The 13,949-nt window shown below is 52.0% G+C and overlaps 4 protein-coding genes across 4 annotated transcripts; 3 read left to right on the forward strand and 1 right to left on the reverse strand.

The window, feature by feature from the left end:
• Window positions 1-48: 48 nt before the first annotated feature.
• Window positions 49-370, forward strand: BBK36DRAFT_6969 (hypothetical protein; the record flags this gene model as incomplete). The annotated part of the gene is made up of 2 exons (XM_024898532.1): window positions 49-250; window positions 345-370. 2 exons carry the CDS (start codon window positions 49-51, stop codon window positions 368-370), a joined length of 228 nt encoding a protein of 75 aa, XP_024747055.1.
• Window positions 371-696: 326 nt separating this feature from the next.
• BBK36DRAFT_58050 (hypothetical protein) lies at window positions 697-2,169 on the reverse strand (the record flags this gene model as incomplete). Its single annotated transcript, XM_024898296.1, has 1 exon — window positions 697-2,169. One exon carries the CDS (start codon window positions 2,167-2,169, stop codon window positions 697-699), a length of 1,473 nt encoding a protein of 490 aa, XP_024747056.1.
• A 2,408-nt stretch (window positions 2,170-4,577) lies between these two features.
• BBK36DRAFT_1125001 (alpha/beta-hydrolase) lies at window positions 4,578-6,893 on the forward strand (the record flags this gene model as incomplete). Its single annotated transcript, XM_024891223.1, has 2 exons — window positions 4,578-4,669; window positions 4,730-6,893. 2 exons carry the CDS (start codon window positions 4,578-4,580, stop codon window positions 6,891-6,893), a joined length of 2,256 nt encoding a protein of 751 aa, XP_024747057.1.
• Window positions 6,894-11,607: 4,714 nt separating this feature from the next.
• Window positions 11,608-13,793, forward strand: BBK36DRAFT_1136178 (glutamate decarboxylase; the record flags this gene model as incomplete). Its single annotated transcript, XM_024892892.1, has 7 exons — window positions 11,608-11,696; window positions 11,751-11,782; window positions 11,830-12,151; window positions 12,225-12,252; window positions 12,324-12,932; window positions 13,009-13,647; window positions 13,740-13,793. Exons 3-7 carry the CDS (start codon window positions 11,835-11,837, stop codon window positions 13,791-13,793), a joined length of 1,647 nt encoding a protein of 548 aa, XP_024747058.1. The 5' UTR covers window positions 11,608-11,696; window positions 11,751-11,782; window positions 11,830-11,834.
• Between the last annotated feature and the right edge of the window lie 156 nt (window positions 13,794-13,949).

Consider the following 13,949-nt stretch of genomic DNA (forward strand, 5'->3'; position numbering starts at 1 on the left):
CGCCCTCGTCCTCATCGCCGTATAGCTAATTGATCTTTCCCGCTGCAGATGCTCTCCCGCGCCGCCACCCGCTCCGCCTCCCAGGTCGCCCGCCGAGGCTTCCACACCACCCGCCCTCGCATGTCCTCCCCCTACCACTACCCCGAGGGCCCCTACTCCAACCTGCCCTTCAACCCGCGCAGCAAGTGGTTCGGCGCCGGCTACTGGTCCTTCATGGCCACTGGCTTCTTCCTTCCCTTTGGCATTGCCGGTGAGTTTGCGATTGCGATGATGGGCATTCTTTGAGCTGCCCCGCCAAGCTGCTCGTTTTGCCGCGGCAAAAGCTGACAGAAGCTGTGTTATAGTCTACCAAACCTACAAGTCTACGTAAACGATTGGTTATCGAACTACAAACGAGATTGGCTTCCGTCATGGGCTGTATGTATGATGGAGGGTCATGAATGGGTAGTGAGTGGGCTGCTGCGACGGGAGTAAATAGCTCGAATAGAACGCGGACCACTTCGCAAGTTCATATACATATCAAAGCTCTGTCCGTGCAGGTCCGTCTCACACGCGCCTATGAGGATCCAAGGTGAAAGCTCTCATCACGATCATCAAATTGCATCATCGTCCTGATCGACGAGGGACGGGCTAGTCTATAACTCTGGCATGACATATGTACATGAACACATTGTATACATTTTCTCTCCAAACGACTCATAACCACGACGACGCATCTTTGCCGCGCCACTGCTCAAGCTCGTCGTTTCGCGTAGATTTGAGGTCCTTATCATGCAGGATGTTCTCAAACAGTGCATGCATGAACTGCTGCCGCTCTGGGCTGATGACCCATCTCTGGGACATGGCCTCGAAAGTCTGAACCAAAGCCTCGTTGGTGGAGCACTTCTTCACCGCGCGGAGTGCCCAAATCACGACCCATTGGTCTATGCGGAAATCGGCACCACGTTCATCGTGGGCTTGATAGAATCCTGCCAGCACTCCTTGGAGGCGCTGCTCAGACCAGTCCGAGCCGGAATACCCCCCGTGCATGTAGAAGCCCTTAAACAGGGCCAGGAAGATGGTAGGATGGATAGGGACCTTCAGATGCTTCATCTCATCGAGATATTGAGCAACCTTTTGGAGGTTGCCGACTCGGGTAGCATAATGATTGACCAGCAACTTGTAAGTGCGCAAGTCTGGAGCCAAGCGTACGTTTGTCTGAAAGCCCTTTTTCAACTCCGGATGTTGCTTGCCAACTCGGGTGAACATCATGAGGACCTTGGTGACGACCTTGTTCATCATGTAGTCCTTTTGTGGCATCTCGGACGCCATGTGGTGGTCGTTTTTCATTCGCTGGTATGTCTCCTCAGCAGCCGCTTCCTCGCCACACCTGAGCAGCCCTGATATGACGCAGTTGAGGACCACCGTGTCAATCATCTCGCCCGATTCTACCATCTCTCGGTATGCCGCTCGAACGCCCCCAGAGTCGAGTTTCAGTCCAAAGTAGTGAATCAGACTGACGTGATGAAAGCGATTGAACTCGATCCCGCGCTTGTCCATCTCCTTGTATATCATGTCGGCCAGGGTGAAGTTTCCCGCCTTGGCAGCAACGTCGAATAGAATGTTGAACGTGACTTCGTTCCCCATCACATGAGCCTCCTTCTCCATCTCTTTCCATATCCTCAGCGCCGACTCCATTTCCTGCGTCGACACTCTGGCGGCATACTTGGTGGCAAAAGCGAGCGCAAAGTTCCACTGCGAGCGGCGCAGAGTGAGCCCTGCATTTTTCACATCCGCCACCAGGGCAAAGTACCGCAGCATCGCGTCCATATCCCTCTTCTGAGGCGTGCCCATGACCTTCAACAGCCTATTGCGCCATTGCCAAGTGAGGCACAGCATGCGAGGCTCCGGAAGCTGACAGTAGAGCTTGTATATTTCGTCCAGCGAGTTCCGATGCGGATGCCGCAGCCTCTGTCCAATGGCGGCCTGGAGCCGCTCCAGAACAGGCTGCGTCCCCTCGTTGACCATGGCCGTCTCGTCCTTTGACGGAAATTGAACGTCCCTCTTGTTCTCCGACACCCGCAGCTTGGGCCCGTCCGGAGCCGCATAGCCACGGCGATACGGGTCTCTGTAGAAATCAAAGTATTCCTCGGCGCTGCCCACGTCGGACTGGTCGACATAGGAGAGCATCGTGTCCTTGTCCTGCGGCACGACGGGCGGCGGTCGTTGTCGTGTGCCCGAGCTATGCGAGACATGCGAGGCGGCGGCCGTCCCGTAGGCTCGTCTTGGGTTCCGCGTCGGGGCGGTGCGGTGCTTGTGCGTCTCGGGGCCCGGCAGAAACGTCGACAGCAGCCATTGCGAGCTCCGGGGGCAGAAGAAGCCCTGGTTCGTTACCGGCGAGGCTGCTGGCTTTGCCGGCCGTGGTCTCCTCTCGGGAGCGTCTCCGGCTGCGTGAGGCCTCGGGAAGACATGGTTGCGCGCCACGCCGGCTGATGATCGGGACACAAGCACCGCACCGCAGAAAGAGCCGTCCACTCGCCCGGGGAGTTTCATGGGCTCCTCCTCATGATGTGGTTGAGGGGTTGATGGTGGGAGTTGGGTTGAGGATTGGCAAGCCGAAAAAAGTATGGGAAATCGAGATAATTGCAGGTGGGGGCGAGGGTGGTGGGATGTGCAGCTGTGGCCAATCAGGCGCGAGGCAATTGGTGCGGAGGACACAGCTCGCACAGTACGATATCAGGGAGGCATTGGCCATAAGGTACCCAGAATGTACATGTATCCGGGTGACACTCGACCACAGCATGCAGTGTTATTATACTCGTGTTTCCATTGTGTCACTGTTCCATGCCCAGCATCGTATGGTACTACGTTCGAAGCATTCAAGAGCGTATGTGCTGCCGAGCTCGGTGAAGCTTGTCTCGAGATGCTCCATGTTGTACGTGGTGGACCAGGCAGAAGAACTTATCGCCGTCGGTGATGGCATCCGGATCAAAAGCAGCACAAAGTGTAAGAGCCAAGGCCAGCTGCAATCTTCTAAATCAAGGATATTTTGATTGGTTGTCTCGATTTCAAAAGGTGGTATGTAGTGGACTGAGGTAGGAGAAGTGTACCTGATTGCTCTCCAGCGAGGCCATTGGAGATCAAGGTGTGATTCTCATTGGTCCGGGCAATCTGAGGCATATCTTCCATGTCCGCCCATTGTGGTTCGCTCCCATCACACATCTTTCTTCACCACTTATTTCATCCACTGATTACTATTGAAATTGCTAGATAGTCAGATTGTATCAGGCAGTCGGAAGTCTTCTCAATGCCTCCTGGAAGACCGCCTGTAATCCAGGGTAGCACGGCAGTGAGAAGCTAGAGCCGGCGCTACGTTAACACGAACCAAAATGACCTCACCGTGTCTGCCAACACCCGTGATGGCCTCTGTCTCTCATTTCATCCATTTCAATATCAGTTCATGCATTTCCGAGCTGCCCAATTCAAGCTTCATTATAGAGGATGCCTCCCCAGCTCCACCAGCAACGTGGAATCCTCACGCATGTGCTCGAAACGTGCAACGCCAGCCACGGCGTCTGCCTCCTGCAAACGTCGAAACACAAAAGCCAAGCCCAGTTCAACGCCGCTTTCGACATACTACTCCCAGCAACCGCACTTTGAACCTGAACAAAATCCATTCTAGCACCGAAACAGAATTCTTAGTTCCAGAATCCGTAGCAGAACAAGAAAGAACAAGAGCCTCCCCCAGCTGTCAGAAAGCCCGTGGGGGGGTGAGCCGTTCCCCGGAGTCCGTTCTGTGGGCAGCCCCCTGATTGGCCGGCCACGCCAGTGCCGGGGGGACCCTCGACTTTCACATGTCAGCTGCTCTTGACGCCTCCCAACCGCCCCGTCACGAGGACCCAAGCCAAGGAACAAGGCGAAAGGGCCGAGAGGGATGCTATGCTGTGCCGAGAAATGGACATGGTACTCCGTACTCCGTGCTGCCAACGGTAATGACATGTGCCTGTCATGGGCCTTGGCTGGATCCAGGCGTCTTCTCCAATCCCGCCTCTTCCTCGTCCCTTTGTCTGTAAAACCTCCACAAGCCCTCACATACCTCAACTTGTATTAATCCTCATCGCTGTCTCTTGTTGTACAGTCATCAGTTGGGCATCGCCACTCCACACCGGCGAACGGCCTCTTGTTTTCTAGATACAGTTTCGGATTTGGCTGGGATTTCCGATTTTCTGTTCTGTTTCTCTTACATACAATCGGCCTGATTCTCAATCAAGGCGCACCGACCGCACCATCCGATGACGACGGTCCATATACAAGACTCGACAGGCAAGCGACGCGGCGACGAAGCAAACGGCGTGCCATCCCGACGATCGTGTTGAAATAGCACCTGCGACGACTTGATACATCGACAGCCCGAATGGCATGAGATGAGACGCCGTTGTGCAGTCGATCCGACATCACATCTCCCGCTAATAGGCCGTCGCATCGAAACCCAGACGCCCATGTATCATATCATCTCGAGCATCCTGATATAGACCTCAAAGTTCCTCGCGGCCTGACTTTCTTGTTGTTTCATTTCATCCAGTTTCCCTTTCAGCATCATGATAGACCACGTCCTCGGACGGCCATCGTCCAAGTCGCGGCGCCTGCAGGTCTTGGCCGTATTGTCCTTTTGGACGTTTTATCTCTACAAGTACGTCCCCAGTCCTGTTCATTCTCGATGGAAACGACTACCTACTGACCATGAAAACAGAGGGCACAAACATGGCCCGCCAGTCGCACAGAAAATCTCCAAGTTCCTCTCCCGCAAGCTGACGGCGTGGCAGACCGTCGTCATCACCATGCTGTACCTCTACGCGGCCCGCAACTTCAGCGCCCTCGTCGGCCTGGCCAGCCCCGAGCCCATGGCCAACATGTACGACCCGACGTACTATCGGGCGACGTGGGTGCTGACGGCGCTGGACGCCGGCTTCTGGACCGCCATGAAGATCCGGTCCAAGTGGCTGCGCGACCTGGCCAGCATCGTCTTCTCGCTCTACTACCTCGTGGCGGCCGAGCGGGCGGACGAAAAGGTGCGCAAGGTCCGGGGCATGATCACGGTCGAGCACCTGCGCGTGGCGTGGAACAAGGGCACGACGCCGTACCTGGGCTTCCTGCAGCGCCTGATGCGGCCGCGCTTCACGCGGTGGCCGCCGCGCCAGGTGCGCATCCCGCGGCCGGCCAACAGCGACTACAAGGAGGCCGTCTCCGCCTGGCTCTACTACGACGGCCCGCTGGCGGACCTGGCGCACCACAGCCGCGTGGTGCTGGACATCCCCGGCGGCGGCTTCGTGGCCATGGACCCGCGCTGCAACGACGACAAGCTCTTCGCCTGGGCGTCCAAGACGGGGCTGCCCATCCTCAGCGTCGACTACAAGAAGGCGCCCGAGTACCCGTACCCGTACGCGCTCAACGAGTGCTTCGACGTCTACGTGACGCTCGTCCGGTCGCGCGGCCGCTGCATCGGCATGTCCGGCCGCGAGACGCCGCGCATCGTCGTCACCGGCGACAGCGCCGGCGGCAACCTGGCCGTCGCGGCGACGCTCATGGTGCTCGAGACGGGCATCAGCCACTTCCGGAGCGCGGCCGGCGTGGGCAAGCTGCCGCCCCCGGACGGGCTCGTGTGCTTCTACCCGACGCTGGACATGAACATTGGCAACTGGATGACGGACGAGCAGATGTCGCTCATCCGGGACCGGCGCTCGCGAAAGACGAACAAGTCCATCGTCAAGAGGAAGAGCATGCAGTACAACGACCTCGTGGGAACGCCGCATCACTCGGACAACGAGGACGAGACGACGCCGCCGCCTGCCACCAAACAGCCTGCGGTCGACAATACGCCCTCGACGACGGGAGGGACGAGGCCAGAGTATTGCCACGCCGGTCCCAGAGCGCTCAGCACTTCATCGCAGAGCCCCGGCGAGAAAAAGGACGGCGCCGTCTCCCACCGCGCCGAGCCCATGAAGACCCGCCTGGCGACGTCGTCCATGATATCCTACTTCAACGACCGCGTCCTCACGCCGGAGATGATGCGGGCCATGATCATCCTCTACATCGGCGCGCACAACCGCCCCGACTTCACGCAGGACTACTTCCTCAGCCCCGTCCTCGCCCCCGAAGAGCTGCTCGAGAACTTCCCCAAGACGTACTTTATGACGGGCGAGCGGGACCCCCTCGTCGACGACACCGTCATCTTCGCGGGGCGTCTACGCCGGGCAAAAGAAGCAGCGGCCCGCCGCCAGATGATGATGTCCTCCTCCTCCTCCCGGGCGGATCTGGACGACAACTGGACGTTTGACGACAAGGAGGTGACGGAGGTGCTCCTCATCCCGGGGACGTCGCACGGCTTCATGCAGTTTCCCGGAGTGTATCCGCCGGCGTGGAAGCACTTTGAGCGCAGCGCCGCGTGGTTCGACCAGCTGTTTGTCGATGCCGAGGCGGCGAGGGCGGAACAGGCACGACGAGCGGCTGCTGCGGCTGCAGCTGCGTCCAGGAACCAGACGACGACGCGTGATGGCTTCCGGAGACAGTCCATTGCGGAGTCGAGTGGTGATGAGGATAGGCCGCTGGAGATTAGCATGACCAAGATGTCGCGCGGACGCACGTTGTCGCAGCAGAATGGGGATGCGAACGGGCATGGCGAGGAGACGACGTCGTCGACTTCGCCGCCTGTAGACGGCAATGGAGGCAACGGAAACGGTGCCAATGGGCATGTCAACGGAGAGAGGAATGGGGCTGCTGGGAAGAAGACGAAGAAGGGCATCAGGGGGAACAAGAGCCTGGTGAAGCTGACGAGCTCGGATGACTTGCTGGGGCGGCGGATGCATGGGCTCGCGAGCGGGTTGACGAGCACGGGGGATGAGGAGCTGTACATGTGAAGTTTTGCGGCATTTTCTATGGAAAAAGGAGAAGCGCAGGCGGGAGTTTGCGTTGAGATTTTCGTCTGGTGTTTTTTTGTCGAATATAGAAGCGTGTGGACTACTATCCTTTGATGCTGTACATGTAAGGTACCTTAGGTATGTATCGGTGTTGATATGCGGCGGGCTTAGAAAAGCACATGTTGCTACCGAAAAGCCTAGAATTACTGTCCAGCGATTTCATTCATCCCATACAAAAAGCATATCTATCCTCGGCATCAAAAACAGGGGGTTGGAGGAATAGATGCCTTCTTGTGTGTTGCTTTTGTTTCATCTCCGTGCTGCCCGAGGCTATCATGGATGCTGTGCAGGTAAAACGTGTAAAACACCAACCACGCGAAACTCAACTCGGCGCCCTCCAACGTTTTCTCAGCTCTTAGAGGGGAAAAACAAAAAAAAAGTCTCGCAATCTCGGTACCTACATGCATATTACAATCGCATCTACATCCTGTAAGACCGGGCACAGCGCCACAGCGGAGACACACAACAGTGAAGATCAAAAGCTTCAGCTTTCGAAGATCATCAGGACCAGAGCAACACAAGACAGAAGAGTAAGTCGGGTCGCCGGCACTTGAGAAAACAAGGGGACCTGCCAAGCCCAGTGACGACGACGGGTAAAGTGTGATAAAAAAACAAGGGATCTGCCAAGCCCAAGCCAAGTGACGACGGGAATCCAGTTTGCCCTGAAAAGAAGATGGGGGGGGGGCTTTTTTGGTATGACCTACCTTGGTGCTAAACTACTAGCCGTCAGATCCGAGGTGTAGCTGCTGGTGGGGAAGGCAATTGGGCTGGGCCAATAATCCCGCCACTGTCCCCTCCGCATTAGAGCCACTGTGGTTAACCTCATCTAGTATAGGCTCTAGGCGGCAGTCTTCCTGAAATAGAAGGTACAGCGCCTCACATACAATTTCCCATATAAATTAATATATCTTAGATCTAATATCTATAGGCATTATATATTATAGCAATAACAGATATAATAGATTATAGGATATAGCATAGCAGGTTAATTATATAAGAGATATATCTAATTACATAGAATTTGCTAAAGAAATAATATATATATAATATAATCTATCTATTACTGTGTAAGGTTAATTACAGTCTTATATAGCTAAAGCATTACTAAACCCCTCTAGCAACGCCGGCTTTGCGCTATAACAGATGCCCTCTCCCTATTTTATATAGTAATTAGCTGTAATATTAAAGGCTAATGCAGTTAAAGAAGAATCCTATAGTTACTGCCGCCCTTAACTGAGATAAGGGCATTATAAATTAGCAATTGCAATCTAGGAGGTTTAAAAAAACGCGGCCTGTCTTCCTGCCTAAGGTTACGGCAGCTATAGATCTCTTAGGGAGCCTTAACGTATTTAAATAACAAGGCCGTATGCTGCATTTTAGATTAGGCAGCTGCAGATTGCTAGAAAGTTTAACGTTTAGGGTTTAAGGCTGGCAAGACTGGCATTTACAGCTCTATCTTAGGATTTTATAGTGTTATAGCATTTCTAAAGGCCTGTTAGATTTCCTAATAAATTATTAACTATATTATAACAGCTAGGCTGCTATTAGCAGCGCCCTAGGCCTGTAAGGCCTGCTATAATATTAAATTTACAGTATTTTGCGTTTATAGTTATTATTAACAATGTTAATACGCCGCTAGCATAGCTAACAGGTTATTTCTTAGCGCGTTTCTTCTAGCTATAACTTAAAGGTTGCAAAATCAGCAGTATAGATCTAATTCCTCCTGTTTTTATTAGTAAAATAATATAAGAAGAAGTAAGGAAGACTTAAGAAGCATATAAGGCTAAATAAAAGCAGCTAGTAGTTATTAAAAAATGCAATTAGCAGCGCGTTTTAGGCTATAATAGACCGCTGCTTGCTATTATAAGATACCTTAAGGGTCAGGAAGTCATTAATAATATATGCATAAGGCAAACTATACTGCTTTATAAATAATTCTATATAGGAAGATAGGGAATTTTCTCTAGGATTTAGTCAGGCTGCCTTTACCTTTAAATATTACTAACTAATAAGGTTAAGGCCTTTCTATAACACCCTGTGGATTGCGTTATAAAATAACTTATAGCAGAAACGATTTTGCAATTATATAGTCTTAAGACTTAATTTCTCTTTAAATCTCGCTTTTACTGTCTTTTACTGCTTAAGAATAGCATAAAAAAGCTCTTGCAGATTATTATAACGCTTCTAAAAGAAGGATTTTATGCTTAAATATTATGCCTTACTTAGGGAAGTTATATAATGCCTATAGTTATGGTATTTTTTTATAAATGCGACAGCCTACTGTTTATAGATAAGGAGGTAGATTTCTTTAAGGTATTTTAAAAGCTTTATCTCTATTAGTAATAGCAGTGAAAATAGAAAGAAAATAACATCTTACTAGTCTGCTAGGCATAATCTATTTCTATCTCGGCCTAGATGTTATTAAACCGCAATAGCGTTAAGGCATAAAGGAGACTGCGCTAAGCGATAAGAAAGTCGTTCCTTATCTTCCAGCAGGTTGTTGTCTAACGCGCTAAAGGTGCAGCATTTTTATTAACAAGCTCTTAAACGGTTAGATTATGCGATTCTGCCTTAACAGGACTGATCTAGTCCTTATAAACAGCTTTAAGGATGTTCTTAAAAATATGCTAGATATAAAGCTGCTTCTAAGTGGTCTTAAAGATATTAGAAATTGCAAGATGTTTAGCAGTAGTAAAATCTGTAATAATAATGCATAAATTAAGCTTATCTGCCGGCCTTAACATTCTGTATTAGCTAGTCTGCAGAGATAACTTTAAATTCCTTAAAACCTATATATAAAATGCCTTATCTTCCTTATAGCTTAATATAAAAGCTATAAGGAAAATAGTGCTAAAAGATGTAATGCTATTAATCTCTAGAAGCTTTATGCTATAGCGATTTATATTATATATAACATTTATTATTATTATATCCAGCAAGGCCTGCTATATTATAAAATCGCAATTAATAATAATAAAGAGATACTTAACAGAATCCTATTTATCTAGCTTCTTCTTATACTAGAAGCCGCTGTTATCTAACTCTTTTAAAAGCGCCTGGGTTGCTGTATGTTTATTAAGGGACTGGCAAAGCCTCTAAGATATTATATTTTAAATATCCTGCTTTATAATAAGACTGTTGTGATTCTAGGCTTCTAGGGCGCGTTTAGCAGCTCTTGCCGTTAAGCCTATCTTATCATTATAAAGGAAAAAGAGGATTTAATGCGGATTAAGCCAGCAATGCTTAAGGAACAAGGCCGTGCCTCTAGGGTTATGATTATAGCTGCTGTTAAGGATCTCTATCATCTACTGGTTAAATAGTTTAAATTTCTGTATAATTTTAATATAAAAAGGGCAGCCTAGCTTACAAGAGCTTATAGCCTAAAGGCCGCTGCCTTTATTAGTCTAGTTTCCTGCGCAGGCATAGGCAATATTATATTAACGCAGCTGTTTATTTAAATAGTTAGAGGAGCGCGACTAGATAACGGCAAAGCCTTAATCTTTCGCATGCGCTTAAAGGGATTTAAAAGCTTCCTTATAGCCCTAAAATAGACTAAGTTAGTGCAGTAGCTGCAGTAGCATTGCAGATTAAAGGTATTTTTATTATTGTGTTAATGTGGCTTTTTTTCTGCGATTGCATGTTTTAGTGTTGCGGCGTTGTTATTATGGTGCGGCGGGGTTGTTATAGCCGCGCCGCCTGACAACCCTAAATCCAAGATACATTAATTTGTATGAGAAATTGTATGTGAGGCGCTGTACCTTCCATTTTAGGAAGTCCGCGAGCCTCTAGCCAGATGAGGTTAACCACAGTGGCTCTAATGCGGAGGGGACAGTGGCGGGATTATTGGCCATTGGGCTGCTGAATGGATGAGTCGATTGGGTAGGGAGGGGGGACTTGCATGAGTGTGTAACTTGCATGAGGGCATCGAAGAGGGGGAGGGGCAGGCAGAGGTAAGCAGGGGTTTTCGGTTTTGAAGATGCAAGGTAGAAGCGGACGTGAGGATGAGGGTGATGAGGATGAAGAAGAGGCAGAAAAGGGGGGAAGAATGCAACTATCTAGACTACTATAGCTGTATGAGCAGGGAATCCTTGAGTCGTTTGTGCAAAAAATGCCCAGATATAGACTCATGCATTGGCTCCTCAATGCATCGTCTTCGAATGAAGAGCAAGTTTCCCACCCAAAGATGCATCATCATGGCATCCAAACACAGACAACCACAGCGCCCATCCCTTCTCAGCCATTGGATCTCCTCCTCATGCATCCCCCCCAAGCTCCCCCTTCCAGCACCCCACCGCTGGATCCAGCAACGACCCAACTAGTAGGCCGTGGATCTAGTGGCTTGCGGCCGGAAGATGGTGGCCGAGCAGGTACTTGTACCATTTGGTGGTGATGATGATGCGTCGTCATGCATGCCCGAGGCTAGAACAGCTTAGGGGCAGCGAATTGTCCATTGTTTTTTTTGCAAAGGACTGGGTCAGGAGGAGACGGGCTGCCTCTGAAGCTCTTGTTGTTGCATTGGGCCTCTTATGTATGTTGCTGCAGCTGGACTGGGTAACAGCTACCTATGCAAGCTACTAGGACTCGAATCGGTCCAACGTGTGCCAGTCATATTTGTTTGTTTGCCTCGAGTGTGGACTTGGGGATGGGCGTTTTGGGAGCCCCTCATCATGACATGCTTGTTTGTGCAGTGACGGCCTCGTACATGTAATCGACACCAACTGCTCCCACTTATACGAAGAGCTACTATATATACCTACTCCTCTCCCCAGTGCTGCAATTCTTAAGCTGTTTCTTCCTCTTCTTCTCTCCCTCCTCCTCCATATACCCTCACCACTTCCATTCTTCTTCTTCATTCCACCACCACCACCACAAGTCCTCATCATGGTCCACCTCACCGCAATCAGCCGCTCCGGCTCCGTCACGCCCTCGGACGAGCGAGCACCAGCACCCCCCGCCGCCGGCGCCTCCTCAGGCCCGACGCTCGCCGTCACCGACAACACCCGGCCCAGCCTGCACAAGAGCCTGTCGCAGGTCAAGCTGTCGAGCTATGCCGACGAGTTCACCACCAGCGTCTACGGCTCGCAGTTTGCGGGCCAGGACCTGCCCAAGCACAGCATGCCCGCCGGGGCGATGCCGCGGGACGTTGCGTACCACATGATTAAGGACCATTTGAGTCTGGACAATAACCCGAAGCTCAAGTATGTTTTCTGATACACACTTGAAGAAGGAGAAGAAGAAGAAGGATACATGCTGATTCTGGGAATTCTGTAGCTTGGCGTCCTTTGTCACGACTTACATGGTACGTCCACTTACAACAACAACAGCCATCACCCCCATTCAAATTGACCACACACTGAGTACTGTAAACAGGAAGACGAAGCCGAAAAGCTCATGACAGAGGCCTTTTCCAAAAACTTCATCGACTACGAGGAGTACCCCCAATCGGCCGACATCCAGAACCGCTGCGTCAACATGATCGGCGACCTGTTCCACGCGCCCGCCGGCGGCGAGAGCGTCGGCACCTCGTGCATCGGCTCCTCCGAGGCCATCATGCTCGCCGTCCTGGCCATGAAGCGCCGCTGGAAGCTCCGCCGCCAGGCCGAGGGCAAGCCCGCCGACCGGCCCAACATTGTCATGTCCTCGGCCGTCCAGGTCTGCTGGGAGAAGGCGGCGCGCTACTTCGAGGTCGAGGAGAAGTACGTCTACTGCACCGAGACGCGGTACACCATCGACCCCGAGGAGGCCGTCAACCTGATTGACGAGAACACGATTGGCATCGCGGCCATCCTGGGGACGACGTACACGGGGCACTACGAGGACGTCAAGGGCATCAACGACTTGCTCGTCGAGCGCGGCCTGGACGTGCCCATCCACGTTGACGCGGCGAGCGGCGGCTTCGTGGCGCCGTTTGTGCTGCCGGACCTGGAGTGGGACTTTAGACTGCCTCAGGTCGTCTCCATTAACGTCTCCGGCCACAAGGTGATTCCCTTCCTCCTCCTCACCCCCTTCATATCATTCTTGACCGAACATCGCTGACATTGAGAGTTTCATATAGTACGGCCTCGTCTACCCCGGCGTCGGCTGGGTCGTCTGGCGCTCCCACGAATACCTCCCGCAGGACCTCATCTTCAACATCAACTACCTCGGCGCCGAGCAGTCCTCCTTCACCCTCAACTTCTCCAAGGGCGCCTCCCAGGTCATCGGCCAGTACTACCAGTTCATCCGCCTCGGCCGCCGCGGCTACGAATCCATCATGAGCAACCTCACCCGCACCGCCGACTACCTCACCGACGTGCTCGAGCAGTCGCTCGGCTTCGTCATCATGTCCGAGCGCAACGGCCAGGGCCTGCCGCTCGTCGCCTTCCGCTTCAAGACCGCTGCGGAGGGCGGCAAGCAGCGCCACTACGACGAGTTCGCCCTCGCCCACCACCTCCGCAGCAGGGGCTGGGTCGTCCCCGCGTACACCATGGCGCCGCACACGGACCAGATGAAGATGCTGCGCGTCGTCGTCAGGGAGGACTTTTCCAAGAGCAGGTGCGATTTGCTCATCCACGACATCAAGCTGTGCCTGGCCATGCTGGAGAACATGGACGCCGAGACGGTGCGCAAGCAGGAGGAGTTTATCAAGGAGCACATCTCGACGCATGGCAAGAACAAGACGAACCACAGGCACCATGCCTCGAAGCACTACACGGTGAGTTTTTTTTTTCTTTCTTTTCCCCCTCTCCCATTGACCCCCGTTTGAGGATGAGAGAGGATGATGGAAGCTGACAAGTTCTGTGATAGGGCGAGGAGCATTCGCTGCAGGGCAAGACTGGCAAGACGCATGCCATCTGCTAATCTCTCGGAGTCAACTGTTGGGGACACGGGATGAGAGGAAGAAAGAATAAAAGTAAAATAGGGGCGCAAAATAAGAACCCGCAGATACAGGTCCGATATATATATCTACATGTGAATCACGATTTGCTTTTTTCTATACTAGGTATCTGCCACTCA

Source organism: Trichoderma citrinoviride (genome assembly GCF_003025115.1).
Source record: "Trichoderma citrinoviride strain TUCIM 6016 unplaced genomic scaffold BBK36scaffold_12, whole genome shotgun sequence".
In the NCBI taxonomy this organism is placed as follows: Eukaryota; Fungi; Ascomycota; class Sordariomycetes; order Hypocreales; family Hypocreaceae; genus Trichoderma; species Trichoderma citrinoviride.